At 49.9% G+C, this 22,176-nt stretch overlaps 1 protein-coding gene across 1 annotated transcript; it reads left to right on the plus strand.

Annotated features, from left to right (window-relative positions):
- Window positions 1-379: 379 nt before the first annotated feature.
- Window positions 380-22,176, plus strand: FAM83D (family with sequence similarity 83 member D; the record flags this gene model as incomplete). Its single annotated transcript, XM_082858064.1, has 4 exons — window positions 380-856; window positions 14,246-14,413; window positions 18,288-18,412; window positions 21,264-22,176. 4 exons carry the CDS (start codon window positions 380-382, stop codon window positions 22,174-22,176), a joined length of 1,683 nt encoding a protein of 560 aa, XP_082714190.1.

Raw genomic sequence — 22,176 nt, forward strand, 5'->3', positions numbered from 1 at the left:
TCGGCTCCCCGCACGACCATAGCAGGAACGCTACCTCGGAACAGGAACGTAGTCGCCAAGACTAAATTCCGCTGAGCAACCACGGAGCAAGAACGTGGTCTCAGCCGCAGTCCCGGGCCTCTACGGAGGCGCTGGGTGGGGCAGGGCTGCGGGGCGGGGCGGGGCCGGGCCGCGCCGCGGGGCAGCCAATAGCACTTCAGGGGGCGGAGTCGTAGAGGCGTGCACTGCTTCCGGACTCTGCCGTCACAACAAGGCAGCCAATGCAAGAGCCAGGGAGGGGCGGCGCGGCCAATGGCGCGGGCCGGTTAGATTCAAAGGTGCCTATAAAGTGTCCTGCACTGCCGTCGTGGTCCGAGCCGTCTTGTGTCAGAGCGCCGCCATGGCTCTGCGGTCCGATGGCCTGGACGAACTGCCCGCAGCCTGCCTGTCGCCGTGCGGGCCGCCCAACCCGGCCGAGCTGTACAGCGAGGAGCGGCGCTTGGCGCTCGAGGAGCTGGTGGCGGGCGGCCCCGACGCTTTCGCGGCCTTCCTGCGACGCGAGCGCCTCGGCCGCTTCCTAAACCCCGACGAGGTGCGCGCCATCCTAGGCGCGGCCGAGCGGCCCGGCGAGGAGGGCGCGGCAGCGGGGGCCGAGGATTCCTTCGGCTCGTCGCACGACTGCTCCTCCGGCACCTACTTCCCCGAGCAGTCGGACCGGGAGCCGCCGCTGCTGGAGCTCGGCTGGCCCTCCTTCTATAAGGGCGCCTACCGCGGGGCCACGCGCGTCGAGGCGCACTTCCAGCCCCGCGGCACGGGCGCCCGCGGCCCCTATGGCTGCAAGGACGCGCTGCGCCAGCAGCTCCGCTCGGCGCGAGAGGTGAGCGTCGCGGCCCGGCTCTTCGGGTCACCTCGGTCCCCGGTCCGACGGGACACTCCCTTAAAAAACGGGAAACTGAGGTCTGCTAGGAGCGCGAGCCGGGTGGTCCCGGGGTCCCGACTCGCCCCACTCTGCGTGTATCCCCTCGGATCCCCGATCTCTTCCCTGGCCGCTCCTCGTGGCAGGGGAGAGTGGGAGGAGTCTCGGTCCCCAAGAAGGAGGATTGTGCCCAAGTTCCAACTCCTAACATTCACATTCCCTGGGAGGGTGATCAGAAGTCCTGCTAGTTACAGCTTTCAGTTAAAACCAGTTGTCAGACTGGCTGTCAGCCAACTCTAGATCCCGCTTTCAGGAACTTCTTAGGAGATGCAATACCTAAGAAGCGCATAACCTAGGGGAAAATTCCTGAAAGTTGTCCCCAGAGACAACTGCGGGGCATTAGGAATCTATCATTGCTAGTCACCTGCACGTGTCTTTTGTTGTAGAAAGCAGGTACATACCAGAGTGGCAAAGTGAGCCCCGACCCTTTTTCCTCCTGCAGGCCTGGAGGGGAAGTTGCTCCTTCAGTGAATGGGTGGGGAAGGGAGTTTGCGTTTCCATAAGCTGGGAAAAAAAATGCAGATACCCCTGTATTAAGTCATCTCTCTCTTCACAGTGGGTTTTGGTGCAGTTGTCTGACTCTTAGTGTGACAAGGTATTGGGATGCAGTGGGAGGTTTTGTCTCTCTGCCAGCCAGGACGAGACTGCAGCAGGGTGCTGGGTACTAGGGGTCTGGGAGGAAGAATGCAGCCCAGAAGGTGGGAGGGGTGGGTAGGGTGTGGCAGCAGACTCATTCCTCCAGAGCCATGATCAAATGCCACCTCGCTTGCTGACTGGCAGTGCCCAGCTTCCTGGCTGTCTGCCTGTGCCAGAGACATGGCAGGTAAAGCCCCAGGCCACGGTAAGACTTGGTAGGGCTCGTACCTGTGTGTCTGACTGTGGTTATGATATCTGTGCATCAAGGCAATTGAAGTAGCCAAGAAGGGACAAGCCCTGACTTACCAGTGTCCCTGCGCTGGGTGCTCTTTGCCTGATGGTGGGGTTGCATTGCGTAGGGGGTATGGTAGGCTAGTGCCTTGCCTTTGTGGAAGTAGGTGTGGGCTCCAGCTAGGCTATTATCGGTCCTGCGGTGCTTTGGGTGTGCTGAGGGTCCTTTTGATGCAACAGACACTATGGGTTCAGTGGGAGGATTGAAAAGATGGAAAAAGATACCATTTTAGGATAGGTGTGCCTTCCCAACGATCACGTCTAGGGGGAGAACTTGGGCACTTGGAACTTCAGAAAAGTAATGAACGGGTCTCCATGAAAGAGAGAGGAATTGCCCTATCCTCTTGCTTACATCCGATTTTTAGTGGTAGTGGAGGGGCACTGGGGAGCTAAGACCAGAGGGAAGACTGTCCATCAACTCATACTGGTCTTAGAAGGGGCTCAAGGCTGATGCTCAGACACCTTTGTCTTGTAGGCATTCTGTAATGCATTCCTGGGTAGAACCTCCTGCCGTGCTCTGTGCCCTAGTCCAGCTACACACTATGTTCAAGATTCTGTATTTGGAACCTGGGCAGTTTTAACTGAGAAAGGTGGTACGTTACCTTTATATCTGATGAGTATTTTCAGTGTCTCTGCCATATGCCAGACTGCTTGCTTATTCAGAGCCTACTGTGTATTGGACACTGTGCCCCAGGGGCTGGGGCCACAGGTGAAGGACATGATCCTTGCTTGCACTTGAGAGTTGACGGTCTGCTGGCGGGAAGCAGTGAGGAACTTGCTGCAGGCTGAAGAAAGCTTTAGGAGTGATGGTGATCTTGGAGCTGGGTCCAAGAGCATGGGTGGGGCTTGCCAGACCAGAGGATAGGGACCGGCCCAGAAGTGTGAAAACACCTGGCATTTGGGGAGGCAGCCAAGTTCCTCACAGCTGGAGCAGAGAGTATGTGGGAGTTAATGGTAGGAGAGGAGGCTGAAGGGAAAGACTGATGCCAGACTGTCGAGGGCTTCGCACGCTACTGGAAGGAGCAGTGGGGAGCCATCGCAGGTTTAAAGGGAGGAGAGGAGCTGATCAGATTGGAGTTCCTGAGCAGTAAATGCTGGCGAGAGCAGGAAGGGGGATGGGTTAGAGAGGGGCGAGACTGGAGTAAAGGTGGTAGTACGGAGGGGCTTAGGGATCTACACGTGAAAAGGGGGTCTAAGGGGGTCTGTGCTAAGGCAGTGCTGGGGCTCGGGCAGGGGAAGAATTTTAGGTAGAATTGACAGGACTTGGTCATTCGATGGACCGGAAGGGTAGTGAGGGAGAGGGCAGGAAAGTAGGCAAGGCCAAGGAGAAGGTATAGGACGAATTGAGTTTTTTTAGCTTGGGTGAGTGGTGATGCCACGAAATTAGAATACAGGAGAAGAATGAGGCTGAGGGTAGGGATGGGGAGATGAATGGGATTTGAGACACGCTAAACTTGAGGTCTCAGACACCATCTCTTTTATGTAAAAAAAAAAAAACCCAAAACCCCAAAACATACTAATGCTTTCTCTGCCAGGCACTGTTCCAAGTAACCCTAAGGTAGGTGCGATTATTAGCTCCATTTTGTGGCTGATGAAATTGAGGCATAGAGAAGTTAAGTTGCCCCGAGGTCACACAGCCAGGGAATGACAGAGCCAGGACTCAAACCGAGGCACAGCATCTCTTAACCGCTATCAGCCACCACGCTCTGCCTTGTGCCCTGTGGAGGTAAGGAGGCGTCACTGTCCCCAGGTGGACAGAAATCTGTGGAGGAGACAGGTGTTAGAGAGCTAACCTGGTGGCTGGTCCAGTGCGGCTGCTCCAGGTAGAGGTGTGGGATGTGTACACAGGAGCGGCTGTGTCACTCCGAATACATCCTTTGAAGTCCAGTGCCTGTGACGGCGAGGACTGTGGAGATGTAGGTCTCAGGCTGTTTCCAGATGAGATGAGAAGCCGTTCTGTGTCTGTGTTCAGATGGCGAAAGCGCTTGATGGTGTGATTGAGCACTTTTAAAGGGTCAGTTTCTGTGCTAAGCCCTTTACCTGCACTCTCTCAGTTAACCCTCCCCAACCTAAGAGGAGGCCACAATTAAGAAGAGACCAGGCACAGAGACGATAAGTAGCTTCCCCAAGATACAGTTAGTGTGGGACAGAGCTGGGCATGAGCCCGTCTGCCTGGCCCCTGAGCCCGGGCTCTCGACCACTCACCACTCCACAGGGCCCCCTGCCATGAGGGAGGGTCGGTGCTTTGGTAGTTTTCAATAAGCTGGGTTTTTTTTAAGGGTTTCTTAAGATTTGAACTTTTAATTTCCATGTTGCATATTAAAGAAAAAGGAAAATGACGATGACAGGACTATATCTCCCCTTGGCAGGAAGGAGACTGGGGTAGTCAGGGTACAGGCACAAGAAGCCAGGCTCACTTGGTAAATGGTGGTGTCTGATCCTGGCTCTGCGGCCTCAACGGATGGTTCTGGGATGGGTCCTCATCCAGGACTCATGTTGCTTTTGAGCCGTTTAGGCTTGTAGGGCCTCTGGCACCGAATAGTGCTCAGTAGGTACAGCGGAGACCTCTCACGTGCACCTTTGATCATTCAGCAAGTGAGTTTGCCTGCCTATCTGCTCAGCAAGGACTTGTCCCAGGGTAGGTGGGACCAGGGCTGTGAACCTGCCAGTTCTGCCGTTGGCTCAGTTTCTGCGCACCTTTCAAAGCGTGGGTCTGCTGTGTTGAGTGAGGTACAGCACCTAGAAACACACGATTTATGTACAGCGTGGCTTCTGAATACAAGCTGACTCGGTGTCAGTTGAGCTTCACCAAAGCTGGAGGAAGTACTGTTTTGGACTTTTTTTTTTCCCCCCTTTGGACTTCTTGAGAGCTGAGATGTCTGCTCTTAGGAGAATTTTGAACTACACAGGATTTCCCCCTTACACACATACTCTAGAATCTATCCCTGTACTACTGTATTTGTTGATGAGTCATTCATTTCTTTGTCTCTGTTGCCATGTGAATCAGCGTTGGGCTGGGCTCTGGCCCCCACAGATCGGCTGGGAGTGGAGACCTTGCCTGGAAGTGCTGTGTGCCCTCACTTGGTGATGTGCTGTTGCCGAGGCTCTTGGGATATTCCTAGCGTCTGGATGGGAGCTCACAGACAAAGCTCACCCTGCTAGGAGGTCCTGCACTCTCCAGAGCCATCGCTCTTACCAGCCGCCCATTCCCTACGAGCTTTTGTTCCAAAGGGGCACTTTTGCTATGATTTCACACTTGGGCATCCTTTTGATAACCTGAGCATTTCTAAAAAGCTGTCGTTGTGTTGACAAAGAGTCCTGCCTCCTAGGAGGAGTAACAGCTGAGGAATCTGTTGGAGGCCCCTGGTGTGCGCGTGGATGTATCCAAATTAAGGCCCTCCTGGCCTTGCACAGTCCTCCTCTGAGTTGCAATTGAACCTGTGCAGTGTGAGCAGTTTCTGTTCAGAACCCAGGGCAGGCTTTCTCAACCTCATCACTATTGACGTTTCAGACGGGATAACGCTCTTTGTTCTGAGGGGTTGTCCTGTGCATTGTAGGATGCTGAGTAGTATCCCTGGCCTCCACCCAGTGGATGCCAGAAGCGCTGGCCCCCGCCAAAAAATGGTCATCACGTTCAAAAATGTCTCCCCTGGGGAGGGGGTCAGGGGAAGAAGGAGTTACTGCTTTAGTGGTTAGAGTTTCAGTTGGGGGTGATAAAAAAGTTTTGGATACAGATAGTGGTGAGGGCTGACGACATTGCAAATGTAATTAAGGCCACTGAATTGTATGCTTAGGAATTGTTAAGATGGAAATATTATATATGTTATATATTTTACAATTTTAAAAAGTGTCCCCAGACATTGCCAAATGTCCTCTGAGGGGCAAAATTGCCCTTGGTTGAGAACCACTGTCCTAGGAAATCTCACTGATGCATGAAGTGCTGCCCACTAGACTAAGTGTGGCTACTTTTTGTCCCTTCCTTTTGGTTCTATGTGTCAGGTTAAGGATTTCGGAGTCTTTCGCCATTTCATTTCTTTCTTCTTTTTAATTGTGGTAAAATATGTGTAACAAAATTTAGCACTGTTTTAAAGTGTACAGATCAGTGGATTAAGAACTTTCACCATCACCACATGCAACCATCACCACCATCCAGGTCCAGAACTTGTTCATCTTCCCAAGAGGAACCTCTGTTCCCACTGAACAATAACTCCCCATTCCCTCCTCCTCTCAGCTCCCAGCAACCACTATTCTGTTTTCTGTCTGCCATTTCATTTCTTTATTCTTTTCACCTGGCATCCATTGGGCAGTAGAGAAGCTGCCGAATTATTCTCTGGTTCCTTTATGGTTAAAGGATAAGTTCTCTCAGGAAGAAAAGTAGTAGGCCTACTGGCTTTTTTAAAGTCCGGATGCAAATGATAGAACCTCTGGAGGGGAATCTGGCAATATTCAGCAAGATTTCAGTTGTATTTACCCATTGACCTAGCAGTTCCATGTCTGTGTATCTGTCCCAAAGATACACTGGCGAAAAATATGAATAGGCCTATGCAGTTGGCTATTTGTTGCAGCACTGATTATAACAGCAAAAGGCTGGAAGGGCTCAAACATCCGTCAGTGGCAGATTGGTGAGTAAACGGATCCTTCTGCACAGTGCAGCGCCTAGCAGCTCTGAAAAGGGATGAGCACTAGCTCTGTTTCCTACGATTAAGTGGCTAGAACCGCAGTGACCAATGCGGCAGCCGTTGGCCACCTGTGGCTATTTAAATTTATGTGACTTAAAAGGAAATACAGGGCTTCCCTGGTGGCGCAGTGGTTGAGAGTCCACCTGCCGATGCACGGGACACGGGTTCGTGCCCCGGTCCGGGAAGATCCCACATGCCGCGGAGCGGCTGGGCCCGTGAGCCATGGCCACTGAGCCTACGCGTCCGGAGCCTGTTGCTCCGCAACTGGAGAGGCCACAACAGTGAGAGGCCCGTGTACCGCAAAAAAAAAAAAAAAAAGGAAATACATTAAAAAACTCAGTTCCTTTATTGCACTAGTCATATTTCGAGTATTTAATCACTGCTTATGGCCAGTGGCGGCCATGTTGGACAGTGCAGATACAGAACCTCCACCATCTAAGAAGGTTCTGCTGGGACAGCACTGGTCTAGAACAACGCGTATCATACGCTGCCTTTTATCTACAGGGGGGATATGAGCATATACATATACATATGTATACACATATACGTACTCGTTTAGTAACATAAATGAGTATGTGTACACATGCATACTTTTATTTATATTTTTTTAAAAATGGGAGAAACCCAAAACTAGTTGAAGTTATTATCTTTGTGGGGAGGGCAGAAGAAGAGAAGGGACAAGGATGGAAGCTAGGTGTCTCTGGATGTAGCTTGTTTTGTCGATTGGACTTGGGAGCCAGGCAGATGTTTTACATAATTATAAAAAAAAATAACTCACGATGATAAAGCCCCTTCCCCCCGCAAAACGTCTCTTGATGCTTTCCCCTCCCTTTGAAAAAGCCCAGCCCGCCTGCCTGTGTACTTCATGCTGGAATAGTGCAGAGGAAATGTTGCTGTATGTGGCTGGTCACTGCACCCCTGGGGCCATTGAAAAATTGGTTTACCCACCCCTGCCTTCCCAGAGGGGCCCCAGGCCACTCTCTGCAGATAGAGGCTCCATCGGCAATTTAATCTGATACTTAAATTGCTAATTTTATAAGAGCCCATGAAACTTAGAGAAAACAAAACGCACGAATGAATTTAGGTTTTGCTGTGGAAATTGACGTTCTTTTTGTCTTTAAACCCTGAAGCTGATATCAAGATCATTATTGAAAGATTTTATTTTATTTTAATTTTTTAAATAAATTTATTTATTTATTTATATTTGGCTGCGTTGGGTCTTCGTTGCTGCACGCGGGCTTTCTCTAGTTGCGGTGAGCGGGGACTATTCTTGGCTGCAGTGCGCGGGCTTCTCATTGCGGTGGCTTCTCTTGTTGTGGAGCACGGGCTCTAGGCACCTGGGCTTCAGTAGTTGTGGCGCGTGGGGTCAGTAGTTGTGGCGCGTGGGGTCAGTAGTTGTGGCTCGCGGGCTCTAGAGAGCAGGCTCAGTAGTTGTGGTGCACGGGCTTAGTTGCTCCGTGGCATGTGGGATCTTCCCCTGACCAGGGCTGTAACCTGTGTCCCCTGCATTGGCAGGCAGATTCTTAACCACTGTGCTACCAGGGAATCCCCATTATTTAAAGATGTTAAAAGAAATTTCCAGGAGAAAATTTCTGTTCTGTTAAAATCTGTAATACATGGGGTGAAAATATAGGTCTTTTTTTTTTTTTTTGGCAAGAAGGTCTCCAGAAGAGGCAGGAGCCCTGGGGACTTGAAGGAAGTCGAGTCGGGTGTCACTCAGTCAACGTGAGGAATTCAGCAGGCAGGCTCTTGTTGACCACCAGACAGGCTGATGCATCTTTGCACGTGCGTAGACCTTTGGTAGAATTCCAAGCATCTCTCACATGTGTCCTTGCTTTATGACCACGGGTGGGAAGGGAGAGAAACTGAGGTGCAGTGAGAAGGGGTGAGTGACACAGACTTCCTGCTCCAGGCAGAGGAAGAGCTGGAATGAGAACAGGAACGACCAACCCTGAGTAGCCCCTCGAGGCTGCTCAAGTGCCTGCTCAGAGCCCTGCCCCGCCCATCGAGGGTGTGTGAATCAGATGGTAGAGCTCGGAGGAGCCGTGTTTGAGGATGCCGAGCTCAGGTAGAATGACTTGGCCAGGGTCGGTGGCAGAATTAGGACTAAGACTATGACAGCTGCCATATAAGGGCTTTCTGTGGTGCCAGGAACTGTCAGGTGTTCTCTCTTGACCAAACCCACTGCAAACACTACAAGGTGGGTAGCGTTATTTGTATGTTGCAGAAGCCAACAGAATGGAAGTAACTTGCTAGAGGGAACACGGTGACGAGAAGTGGAGGAGCCTGCATCCACGTCCAGGTTTAGCTCTGTAGCCTGTTCATGTAGCATCTGTGCCTCCCAAGGTTTCCTGATTTAGTCAGTTCGGAGTTAGTCAGCAGAACTGCCCGCAGAAAGAAGTGCCTGCTGTCCTAGGGCATTTCAAGGTGCCTGACGTTCGCTCGGCAAGTTGGTTTGTGTTCTTAGTGATCATCCTTTGTGATGGGCTCAATCTCATATACTTCACGGAATACTCTACTGATCCTTCCAGGATTTAGTCTAAGCTTTCAATCATTTGAAGACGGAACATTAGATTTGTTTGCAATAATGTTTAATCTAACACTTTTTTTTTTCTTTTTTGGCCACACCGTGCAGCATGTGGGATCTTAGTTCCCTGACCAGGGATCGAACCTGTGCCCCCTGCATTGGAAGCACGGAGTCTTAGCCACTGGACTGCCAGGGAAGTCCCAATCTAACACTTTTTAACAGGTAGCTCTGGGGTTAGCTGGGCTGAAATTCCAGCTCCTGCGTTTGCCTGAGTGTGTCACCTTGAACAAGTCACCGAACCTCTGCACGCTTTATTTTTCTTATCAGTAAATTGGAGATAACAATTAATGGGGTTTTCAAATCTCGGGATACCTCTTTAGAGCTTCTGGCAAACAGAAAAGATTTCAGTTCTGTGTGAAAAGTAACATACACAGGGCCTGTGCAGAATACCCCGGGGACTGCTACCTGTAACCACGTGGATCACCGGGTCCCATGGTATAAATCATCGAGGGACGGTTAGGAGTGGCTGAGGGAGGAAAGGCTTGAGGTTTTGTCACCTGCGATGATGCCATGGGACTTGATGCAGGAGTGGCTGCTGTAGATGTGGCTGGAGAAGAGCAGGAGCAGCATGGGGACTGGCAGCAGACCGACCATCCAGGCTCCGACAGCTGGGTGTTTCCTCTTTAGGTGTCATGTTAGGACCAACGTGCGCTGAGTTGCAGATGGGCTTTTGACCCTGGATCGGACACTCACAAGCCACCACTTGCAGAGCTTTCCACCTCTAGGAGAGCGGGTAGGCTCTTTGTAGCATAGGCTGGGACAGGGCAATACCCACCGTGACCATGTGGGCACTTGATGAGCATGGGATGCCCGCCTGCCCATGTGTCTCTCTTTTGTCCATCCCACAGTATGACTCAGGGAGTGGGAGTGATGACCGCTTTCAAGTCCCGGTGCTCTTCTCGGGCCCAGCAGCCTGCAGCATGGACGCCAACACCTAGGAGATGTGGCCAGCTCTGCAAAGCAGACACTCAGCTGGCTAGCAAATGAGCCCAGGTCATTGCTCAGTTCAGAGAAGAGTCTGTCCCTTCACAGACTTGAGAAGCCCCAGGTCTAGTTCAGCTGCGCCGGGCTTGGTTGCATGGGGGCGGGGGTGGGGTGGGGCTGAGGGCAGAGAGTAAGGGGGAGCGGGGATGGGGTCTGGAAGGAAGGCGGGCCTTCCTGCTGACTGCTTCCACCCATAGGGCTGTTCTTCCTCCAGAAGTCTTTTAAAGGTCCTGCTCTAGAAAGAGGAGGGGATGTTGGATGCAGGGGGAGTCAGAGGGAGAAGCATCTCCCATCTACCCTCTAAGTACCCCGTGGGCATTCAAACCCAATTATTTTCAACACACAGGAAAGGTTGCAGCTTCAAAACCAAACAATGAAACTAACAGCAAATTAGATACTGACTCACTACCTAACAAAGGTGGTGTTTGCACAATTGTTTTGTTAAATGATAAATCAAAATTCAGTTTGGCAGGCGCCTTATGCTGTGGGCCCCGCTCCCGGGGCCCTGCTTCCAGCAACCCTCCAGCCCTCTCTAGCCCGGCCAGCTGGGCCCGCTTCCTCGGCTCTGTCCCGGTGGCACCTGGGTGCACGTCCATCGGCCCCGTTGCGCTCACCTCCTGTCTCTCCTGAGGACGGGGACTGACCCCGGATTGATTTTCTCTCACTTTCTCTTATGAGCTCGACTCATTCTCACATGTGTGTATTCAGAACCCCTTTATGAGGTTTTACTGCCACCTCAAAATCAGTTTCAAAACCTCTCTCTCTCTCAAGATTGTTTCTGTTTCTGTTTCCTGTTTGTGTGGACCTGAATCAGCCTCCCTCCACCCCCATCTCTCCTCCCTCATCCCAGGGAGAACATTGCTTACCTTTCCCACGGGCCCCTTTCCCTTCTCTGTGACCCTCATGGCTTCCTGCCTGGCCCACCGTCAAAACCTCTATCACTGATTTTTATTCTTTCAGTCTTTAGTCCTCCTAAACATTTGCTGAACCTAAAAAGCTACCTAAGTGCCTGCTGTGTTTCAGGTACTTAGGTATGTGGCCCTATGTTGCAGGAGGGGGGCCACATCTCCAACCAACACTTCCAGCATCAGCTTCTTCTGTCCTGTTGGGTTCATCACTAAACTCATCACTCATCCTAAACCTCCTCCCCTCCATGGCCTGTGTGATCCTGACACCTTGGTTGGCATCCAAGGCCTTCCATGCTCCTGCACACTCACCTGTCTCTCAGTCACGTCCTGTCGCTCCCTCTCATGCATACTCTGCGTTCTAGCCAGACTGGGACATACCCCATCATTTCCTACATCTTCCTCTGTCATCATGTGGCTTCCTGCCGGATGCCCTCCCCTTTGCTTCTCCCCTGTCCAAATCGTCCTGATTTGTGATTCAACTCAAAGGCCATCTCCTCCAGGAATCCTCCTTTTCTCTCCTTTGGTAAACATTTGAGGGCCTGTGTTTGGTCTACGCCTGCAAGGGAGATGCTTTACTGTCTCCCCGTCCCCCAAAGCGTTCCCCTGATTTCCTTGCCTGTTACAGTAAGTATCATTTTCCTTCCCTGCAGCCCGTGTCCTCTCTTTGTGGGTAAGTCAGGTGCATGTCGAATCCTTTATAGCCATCTTTCCACCTAGCACAGCGTTCAGCCCACAGTAGACTCTGAGGTGCTGGCTGCATTTGAACACCTAGTTCATGCCTGAGCAAAGCCCTTTCCATGCTTTGTCTCATTTAATCCTCACAACAGCCCTGTGATGTGGATGCTAGATGATATTATCCGTATCTTCCAGAGGAGGAAACAGAGACTCAGAGAGATTAAGCAACTTGCCCAGAGTCACACAGCAGTAAGCCACAGAGCTGGGAACTGTGCCCACACCTTTCTGCCTTTTAACCAGTAAGTTGTTTGGCCTGAATTAGTGGGATAGATACATCTCCAGATAGGATGTATAAAAATGCATTGGAGGACATAAACTTTTGAAGATGCCACCAATTTAGAAGGAACACTTTTTATTGTCTAAATCATTGTCTCCAGTGGGGTTTAGCTGTACCCTTTGCCAAGAATAGCTCACAGCTGGGGCTTTGGCAACATTAGAGAAAGGGAACCAGAGAGATAAATTGTCTTTCCCAGACTCCCTCACAGCAATGACTTCCTGGGAGCTTGCATTTCTGCGTCCCTTCTCCTGGTGAACAAGACTCTGAGGTGTTAGAGGTGGACAGTAAAATCGTCTGTCTCTGCACTTCTTTTTTAAAAAATAAATAAATTTATTTATTTATTTTGGGGGGGCTGCTTTGGGTCTTCGTTGCTGCACGCGGGATTTCTCTAGTTGCGGCGAGCAGAGGCTACTCTTCGTTGCAGTGCGCGGGCTTCTCATTGCGGTGGCTTCTCTTGTGGAGCACGGGCTCTAGGTACGCGGACCTCAGTAGTTGTGGCATGCGGGCTCAGTAGTTGTGGAGCGCAGGCTCCATAGTTGTGGCGCACGGGCCCAGGTGCTCCGCGGCATGTGGGATCTTTCCGGACCAGGGCTCGAACCTGTGTCCCCTGCACTGGCAGGCGGATTCTTAACCACTGCGCCACCAGGGAAGCCCCTCTGCACTTCTTTGATACCCAAATACTTAAGGGATAATGACTCTCGGGTACTGGCCTGAGTCCTCTGGGCCCCCAGAGATGAATCAGTCCCGTTGAGGGGCCTCTGCTCTCACAGGCCTGTAAGTCAGTCACCTTAACGTTCAGGAAAGGATTTAATGTGATTGGAAGAGACTCATGTTTTTACTGATGAGGTTACGAGGAGGGTGGTACATTGCAGCTCCAGCCTGCAGAAGAGCTCCAAACCTTGGCTTCGGGGAGCGGTTTCCTAAGGTGACAGTCCTGGCTCTGACCCGATGCAGGGGCTTGTACGAGACCCGCATGTTTTGGTTCTGCCAGGAATTAGCTGACGGCCATGCTTTCAAACCTGCAGAGGGCGTGATTAGAGGCTTTGCTGCTGGAGCGGCCTCTCTTTAAGCAGGAAAGCCAGGAGCTGGGAGATGTTTCCCTGCGCTGAACTGTCTGGACGGCTTAAGCTCTGGACTGGTCAAGCGAATCAATGAACAGATAGCAGAGGGATCTCTTGTATGGGCACTTGATGTGGCCTAGTCATTTAATGCTCACGACAAATCTATTTTGCAACGAAGGAAACAGACTTTCGAAGCAGCTGTAATCTACCCAAGGCCACGTGGCTGAGGTGGCCCTTAACTGTACTGTGTGCTGAGTGGGGAAAATTGATTAGGAGGCACAAATGGAGCCGGGTCGTTGGGGAGCAGAAAGGACTGGTCCAAGCCGCAGGGCAGCATCCTTAGGACATATTTCCATGCTCTTGTTGCGGGCTTGTGCTGCGGACAGATACCAGAGAACTTCAGAGACCACCTTTTACAGAGGAGGGGCTGGTGCTCTGGAAGCCATTTGGTTAGATCCTGACAGGTGGAGGGAGCAGACGTCATGAAGAGGTGATGTGCAGCGACAGAGGCAGGAGGTGGGAGAATCTACTTGCCTGGCTCAGTCAGTTTCAAGCCATGAGTTGGTGGTGGATGAGGTGGCCCTTTCTAGATTATAATAGAAAACCATATTATGATCCAAAACCAGACAATAAAATCAGACTTGGAGACTGGTATACCCAGAAGGGGGGCCTCAGAGAGACTCTTAAGTTTTTACATACCTGTTTTACAGACATGGGCAACAAGCCACGTGTCTAAAATGATGGTGGGTTAGCTGCAGAACCTAGATATCTTGCCGGTCTGAGCTGAGCTTGTGAGACGGGGGTTTTAGTAAAGGAAGAGAGTTGAATGGAACAAGTTCATAGGAGGTCAAAGTAGTGGATGAATCTATAGTTTTGAGAAATTTGCAGTGTGGAGGAGAGTGGCTGGGTCAAGTCCAGATTTGTAGCATACAGTGGCCTGAGTGTCTTTGGAGACAGACAAGAGTCCACGGTGAGAGGAAAACTGATACCGCAGAAGGAGAAGGAAGGGAGAGTATTGTAGGACAGGAATCCTTTCCCAGCTCTGAGACGGGGTCCAGAGTCCGGACAACGAGCTGTAAGGTGGTGTCCTTGTGGGTTGACCGCTGGCTCTTCTCTCTGCCCCACGCCCTAGGTGATTGCAGTGGTTATGGATGTTTTCACGGACATTGACATCTTCCGGGACCTGCAGGAAATCTGTCGGAAACAGGGAGTTGCTGTCTACATCCTTCTGGACCAGGCCCTGCTCTCTCAGTTTTTGGATATGTGCATGGATATGAAAGTTCATCCTGAAGAGGAAAAGGTTTGTGTTACACTCTTTCTAGTTTCACCAGTCAGCAAATAATGACTGAGCATCCGTGACCTCCCCGTTGGTGGTGGTCTCCCCGTTGTAAGGGAGGGACCTGAGGCCGTGAGAAAAGTCGTTTGCCTGAAGCCTCACAGGAAAGAAAGACAGAGTCAGGTTCAGACCTTGGCCTCTCCCTCACGTCACGATGCCTCTTAATGGGGAGCTTGTCTGTTGATGGCAAGATGCTGCCTTGGAAGCTGCTGCTTTTGACTGCAGCACTGGTAGACTCCAATTTTAATTGTAAGGACCACCGTTTACGGAGTCCTGCTGTGTCCTTGGCACTGTCCTAGGCTCTTGACAATGTTACGCAACTTAAATCCTCACAGCAGCCCCATCAGGTGAGTGGCGTTATACCTGTGTTTCATATTGGGAAGTGGTGACACCAAGAGCCCAGTGTCTACAACTAGAAAGTAGTGGGATGGAGTTTCCCCATCTGTCGGCCTGCCTGCAGCCCCAGTGTTCTTAAATCACTGTCACATGCTGCCTCTCGTTTCTCATTATTATAAAATTAGACTTTTTATGTCCTTTGCTCTGAGCATGAAAGTAATTTGAGCTTAAGTATTTAAATGTAAGGTTATGTAACTTAGCAAGCTTGTTCTCTTTAGTAGAAAGGCAAGAAAAATAGTCATTTATTACACCATTCACTTCTTAAAAATTAAGCAACTTAAGAGCTTCAGAACTTAATTCATCAACTTGGTTCATCACCTTAATTCATCAACTTAGTTTCTCACCTATGTGAGCACCTACTCTGAGCTACTCATTGTTCCAGGTACTGGAAACAAAGCAATGAGCAAAGTGAATGAAGAGGTTGGACTTTGGTTCTGTAGGCTACCGCGTAGGGGACATGAACTTACCGCCTTGCTATTATCAAGCAATTTGGTTTACACAATTTTGACTGTTTAACTTCTCTTGAGAGCTCTTGTTGGTTGTTCTCCCTCAAGAGGAAACAGGATTGGGTTTAATTAGGTAGCTACTAACTTGTCACTAGTGCTTCAAAGCAAATCCATGATGGAGGTAAGGCTTGGAGCTTGGAGATGGAATGAAACAGTCAGCCCTGTGACCTGACAGTCAATTTAAAAATGTGTCAGGTGGACCCAAGGGAAATGCAAGTCAGGCCTGGAAAGTGCATCGTCATCTAACTAGATGTTTAGTCCATACCTGCTCTGCCGCAGAGCCTGGTGAAGAAATTGCAGGTGTTGATGTTTAATTTCAAGGTGCTCTTGCTGTAATTGAGGCTGTGGGTGGGCAGCAGGAAGATCACAGAATAGCCCGGCCACGACTTTGATCGAGTGACTGGCTCTGATTCATCCACTCAGCAGAAATCTAGGAGTATTTGCTGACTCAGTTGCCTGCTGAGTTGGTTGCTGCCTTTGTGGGTGTCTGGATCCTCTAGGAAGGGTCAAAAGGAGATCTGTCTTTTTGGCTTCACCCATGTTCATCATGTCTTAACTTCTTCTTCGGGAAGCACCACTTTGCCATGGAGGCTTCTCTCACCAGGGCCTGTGTGTGCTGGTGAACCTGCCCCTCACCAGAAGAAGTGGGGGTGACTTCTTCTGCCCTGGTGCTGCGGCTGGTCCAGAATGTTGGGTGTCCTGCCTGCAGGAGCTTGGTCACACGTTTGTGTGCCGGCACTCAAAAGTGCTTTGATTGTAAATCAACTATACTCCAATGTAAAATAAAAATTAAAAAAAAAAAAAGTGTTTTGACCACAATCACAGAGGCCTACATAGCATTCAGGTAAGTTCCAAAGGGAAAGATGCACAAAACCACACTGAAATCTGCCCACAGTGATATTCTTTATGCTTGTTATTATATGTTGACCCTTTGAAGCTCTGCTCAGGGATCGCCCGGGAAGCCCTCCCCTGCCAGCTTCATGTGCACCTCTATGGAAGGTTCTAGGTTTTTTGTCTGTTTGTTTTAATTTTCATTTTGAAATAATTTGATTTACAAAGGAGTTAGAAAAATAATATAAGGCATCCCTGGATACTCTTTGCCCAAATTTTCTAAATGTTTACATTTTACAAACCTCAGTACAAATTTCAAAATCAGGAAGTAAACTTGATATAGTACTATTATCTACTCTGTAGACATGATAAATTTCACTCATCATTCCATGAATGCTGGTTTTCTTATCCAGGATCCAATCTGGGACCATATCTTGCATTTAGTTGTCATTTCTCCTTAGCTTCCTCTCATCTGGAGCTGTTCCTCTCTTTCTTTGTCTTTTAGAGTCTTGATGCTTTTGAAGAATACTAGCCAGTTTTCTGTAGAATATGGGTTTATCTGATGTTTCCCCATGGTTAAATTCATATTACGCAGTTTGGTAAGAATATTGCAGAAACAATGTTATGCTATGCCCTAATTTTTTTGTTTTGTCTTTTGTTTTTATTTTGAAGTAGCGATAGATTCACAGAAGTTGCAAAGATAGTACATAGAGGTTTCCATGTATCCTTCACCCAGTTTCCCCCAATAGTTATACCTTATGTAACTTACAGCACACTAGCAGAACCTGGAAATTGACATGGGTACCATGTGTGTCTATTTCGTGCCATTTTATCACATGTATACATATGTGTACCCACCACTGCCAGCAGAATACAGAGCTATTCAATCACCACAAAGACCTCCCTCATGCTACATCTTTATAGTCACATCCACTCCCCTCTTCGTGCCCTCCCCTGCATCTTTCATCCCTGGCAACCACTAATTTGTTCCCCATCTCTGTAATTTTGTCATTTAGAGAATGTTATGTAAATGGAATTATACAGTGTGTGACCTTTTGAGGCTGGCTTTTTTTCACGCCCTTGAGATCTGTCCAAATTGTTGTGTGTATCAATAGATTGTTCCTTTTCATTGCTGAACTGTATCATATGGTATGGTTGAACCATAGTTTGTTTAACCATTCACCCGTTGAAGGACATTAGGGTAGTTTCCAGTTTTTTACTGTTATGAATAAAGTTGCTATGAATATTTGTGTATAGGTTTTTGTGTAGATGTAGGTTTTCGCTTCTTTGGATGTTGTTATGTCTTGCTATAGTGTTTAATCATTGCTTTTTTAAAAAATAAATTTATTTATTTATTTTTGGCCACATTGGGTCTTTGTTGCTGCGCATGGGCTTTCTCTAGTTGCAGAAAGCGAGGGCTGCTCTTTGTGGCGGTGTGTGGGCTTCTCACCGTGGTGGCTTCTCTTGTTGCGGAGCACCAGCTCTAGGTGTGCGGGCTTCAGTAGTTGTGGCACGGGGGCTCAGTAGTTGTGGCGCATGGGCTAAGTTGCTCCACAGCATGTGGGATCTTCCCAGACCAGGGACCGAACCCGTGTACCCTGCATTGACAGGCGGATTCTTAACCACTGTGCCACCAGGGGAATCCTGGGCTATTATTTATTAGCAATGCTATTAAAACTAAAGAGGAGGAGAAACATCAGCTTAGCTTCTTTAAACCTTTGTTAAAATGTTATCTGTCACTGGCATGTTTTCTTTGATGATTTTATCCCCCCACATTTTGTTTCAAAGTCATTTCTTGGATTCTATTGTTTAGTGTCTCCAAAAAGTGAATCTTCTAGAGCACGTGTCCACATGAACCGAAGGTCTCAAAAATAAGTATGCATGCATAAAAAAGCATGCAAGAAGATGAACTAAATGTTAAGTAGCGTTACTTGAGTCCTGAGAATCATCTGGCTTGCGTGCTGTGGGTGTTGTTACCGAATGGTGACCGTGAACCACTGACCTGCTAGTAAGCTTGTCTGTTTGGAAATTGTAAACTAAGGTTTCTTTTATCATGTGCTCACTGGATCATTCATTTCTTCTTCTCCCATTTCCCCCACCAACAGCTGATGACAGTTCGGACGATTACAGGAAATATTTACTATGCAAGGTCAGGAACTAAAATTGTTGGGAAGGTTCATGAAAAGTTCACACTGATTGATGGCATTCGTGTGGCTACAGGCTCCTACAGGTGAGTTTCTGACTCGTCCATGCTTATTAATCTAAACTTTTCAGAGGAAGTGTGCTATATAAAGGTAAAAAAGCTGCTTTTTCCTCTCAGCGTGAGCCTTTATGGGCAAGCCTTCTGCTATGTGTGCATCTGTGTGTGTGTGAGCCTGTTAATCAAAGCCTCCTCCTCTGGAAGGTGGTCGGGCTGGGATCCCCTCCCCTGCCTCGTGGTCCACAAACCTAAAGTACAGAGGCTGAAACTTGCCTGGAGACCCGATAGTGAGGGAGTCCTAGATTCAAGGCTCAGCCAGGACTGCAGTGTATGAATTGGGGGTTAACAGAGACAGGAACAGTCTCAACTCCTGTGCCTTGGGGCCTTTGACCCCCCCACGTCCCTGCCCACTTTAAGGGAAGGGCAGTTGCAGGCATCTGCCTCAGTGCAGAGGGCACAGCTGAAGCAGCCCCCTTACTTTAATCCTTCACCTTGCTTCAAGCCTTGTGATTTGGTGCTTTAGTCTAGAAAGTACTGATCCATGCTTCTGGCTCCACCTTTGAAGTCCCACGTTGGCACGGCATCTGAGGGAAGAGAGCAGGGAAGTTGAATGGAGGGTGGAGATGAAGAGTGGTAAACACCAATCTCCAGAGGTTAAGATACACCATTTTTTTTTTTTTTTTTTTTTTTTTGCTGTATACGGGCCTCTTACTGTTGTGGCCTCTCCCGTTGCGGAGCACAGGTTGCGGAGCACAGGCTCCGGAGCGCAGGCTCAGCGGCCATGGCTCACGGGCCCAGCCGCTCCGTGGCATGTGGGATCTTCCCAGACCAGGGCACGAATCCGTGTCCCCTGCATCGGCAGGCGGACTCTCAACCACTGCGCCACCAGGGAAGCCCAAGATACACCATTTTTACTTAGGTCTCTCTGATGGTGGTGTGTTCTGCCACCTCTGTGTTAGACTCTGATGTTATACGTGAAGTGTGTCTCTACAGTTTAAAAAAGAAAAACGGGGACTTCCCTGGTGGTCCAGTGGTTAAGACTCCGCAGTTCTCCTGCAGGGATCATGGGTTTGATCCCTGGTTGGGGAGCTAAGATCCTGCATGCTGCACAGCCCACCCCCGCCCCCCCAAAAAAGAGGGATAGAAAAACGTATATATATATATATATATTTTTGCGGTACGCGGGCCTCTCACTGTTGTGGCCTCTCCCGTTGCGGAGCACAGGCTCCGGACGCACAGGCTCAGCGGCCATGGCTCACGGGCCCAGCCGCTCCGCGGCATGTGGGATCCTCCCGGATGGGGGCACGAACCCGCGTCCCCTGCATCGGCAGGCGGACTCCCAACCACTGCGCCACCAGGGAAGCCCCAGAAAAACGTATTTGTGAAGAAGCACGCATCCCTGAGTGATAACTATGTGTCAGCCCTGGGTAAAGGTGGGTGTGCAAAGGCTTGTACAAGATGAGGCCAGCAGATCAAGGAACTCTTGGTGTCTTTCTTTTCAAACAGTACTGTCATTGCTTGGAACAAAACTTGAACTCTTCTTGGAGACTTTCTTTCATAAGATGTTTGGAAATAACAGGAGGAAACTAGATTTTCACCCGAAGTAGGATTTATCTGTATTACCCAAACTTAGCTCCAAATGGTTTTTTGGCTGTTCTAAAAAAATATAAAATATAAAAATTACCCCCTACAAATGAAATATGCTACTATTGAGGACGAGGACGAGGATGGCTTCTGTTTGTTGAGGACATTGTAAAATCCTGGTGTTAGGTGTCCTGTTTACATGATTGCACTGAGGGTTTCTTTCTTCTCAGGCTCTGAAGGCAGCTCTCAAGGTGAATTTGCATTAGCCTAGGTTCTTGGTTGCAAGAGCCAGAGTTGCTACTATGTTTTATGATTTCTTATGTAAAACACCCTACTCCTGATACGAATTTCTGTATCAGTGCGGTGACTTCAAGTGCAGAAAGCTAACTCAAACTACTGTATGCAAAACAGAATTTACTGGCTCACAAAACTTGAAAGTGTAGAAAGGGACCCTTTGTTTTCAGCTCACCTTGACGTAGGGGCCATGCATTCATCAGAACACAGTCTCCTGGTTCTGCTTTTCTCTAGTTGATCTTTATTCTCTGTAAGGCTCTCCATTTGCAGGCAAAGATCCAGGCTTCCTCACGTGGCCTTCAGTAGCTGTTTCTCAAAGAGGGAGACTTTCTTTCTCTCTGCACTGGTATCAGTCTTGCAAAATTCCCTGGCTCTCACTAGCTCACATGCCCACGCTGCATAGGTCCCCACATCCCAGGGGATAGGATACTCCGGCCAGCCTGGCTCACCTGCCCACACCTGTTGTGACTGGAGAGGGTGCATACATGAAGCTGTCTGCGCTGGGAGGGGGCAGGGTTCTGTTACCATGGGAAGGAGGAGGTACGCTGGACAGGCAGGGGCGCACGGCCACTTGTCAGCTCTAAACGTGCGTTGAGCAAGTGTCATCGTTAGAATGACAGTCCTGTCTCCCTCTGTGAAAAGGGCAGCATGGAGGAGGGACCGGGGCCCAGTCTAGGCTCTGCCACTAGCTTCCCCGTGTCGTCGCCAGGCACCTTCCTCGCTTCTCATGGTGAGGGCGCTGGCCTAAGTGCTTTAGGAGCCCTTTCTAGTTTTTAGCAACTCTGAGGCTGAGGAGTGTAAATTTTGGCCGTTTTGTGTTAACGCATTCCTAGGTTATGTACTGTGTTAGGGCAACTTGCATTCACACTACATGGTAGGTGTGCTGTCACCAGAGTTGTGACTTATGTCTCAGGATATCTGGGCTTTATATTCAGGTTGACAATGAGTAAATGAGGATCGCTCATCCTTACCAGCTTCTGTTTGTTTGTTTTTAATCCTCAAGTTTTACATGGACGGATGGCAAATTAAACAGCAGCAACCTGGTCATCCTGTCCGGCCAAGTGGTTGAACATTTTGACCTGGAGTTCCGGATACTGTACGCACAGTCAAAGCCCATCAGCTCCAAACGCCTGTCCAGCTTCCGGATCAGCGGTAGGTTTGACCATCTCATCAACCAGAAACCACTGTGCAAGGAGCTCACGCTGGGCAACCTGCTGCGGCTACGGCTGGCCAGGCTCTCGAGCAGCCCCAGGAAGGCCGAGCCGGGCTGTGAGGAGGGCCAGGCAGAGGCCGGGCGCGAGGACTCTGAGGCCTCCACCATCAGTGAGGAGGGCTGCTTCAGCAGCCGCAGAGACAGGCTGGAGGGCGGGAGGGCGACCGATGCCACCACTCAGACGGAGCCAGGAGAGGAGACGCCCGCCGTGAGCATGAGTGACGTGGGGACACAATCCAGCATGGCCACGGCGTGCGCTGGCACCCAGACTGACATGGACGAGAATGTCCTCTCCTTTCTGGGAACGCAGGCTAAAGAGGGGTCAGCAGTATCAAAGACGTCTGTGTCGCGATCCTCCAGTTTGAGGTCTTCCGCCTCTCTGTCCTCCCAAGGCTCTGTGGCCAGCTCCATCGGCTCCCAGACTTCCCTCAGAGCCAATGACGTCGTCACACCTGGACACCCCAAGTACTGGAGCACCCCCCACTTGGATCTGTGCTCTAGGGACTCATTGAGAAAGTTGAATAAAGAGCGGCAGATTCACTTTGCCGGAATCAGGTCCCGGCTCAACCACGCGCTGGCCATGCTTTCAAGGAGAACGTTCCTTACTGAAAACTACCTCAGCTTTAATTCTGGAAGTTTTCCCAGATCATCAGCTAATTTGCTGGCTGTTAGAGAAATCACGCTTTATCCCTCCTCTCAGTGA

The sequence above is a fragment of the Leucopleurus acutus genome (assembly GCF_964270905.1).
Source record: "Leucopleurus acutus genome assembly, chromosome: 16".
In the NCBI taxonomy this organism is placed as follows: domain Eukaryota; kingdom Metazoa; phylum Chordata; class Mammalia; order Artiodactyla; family Delphinidae; genus Leucopleurus; species Leucopleurus acutus.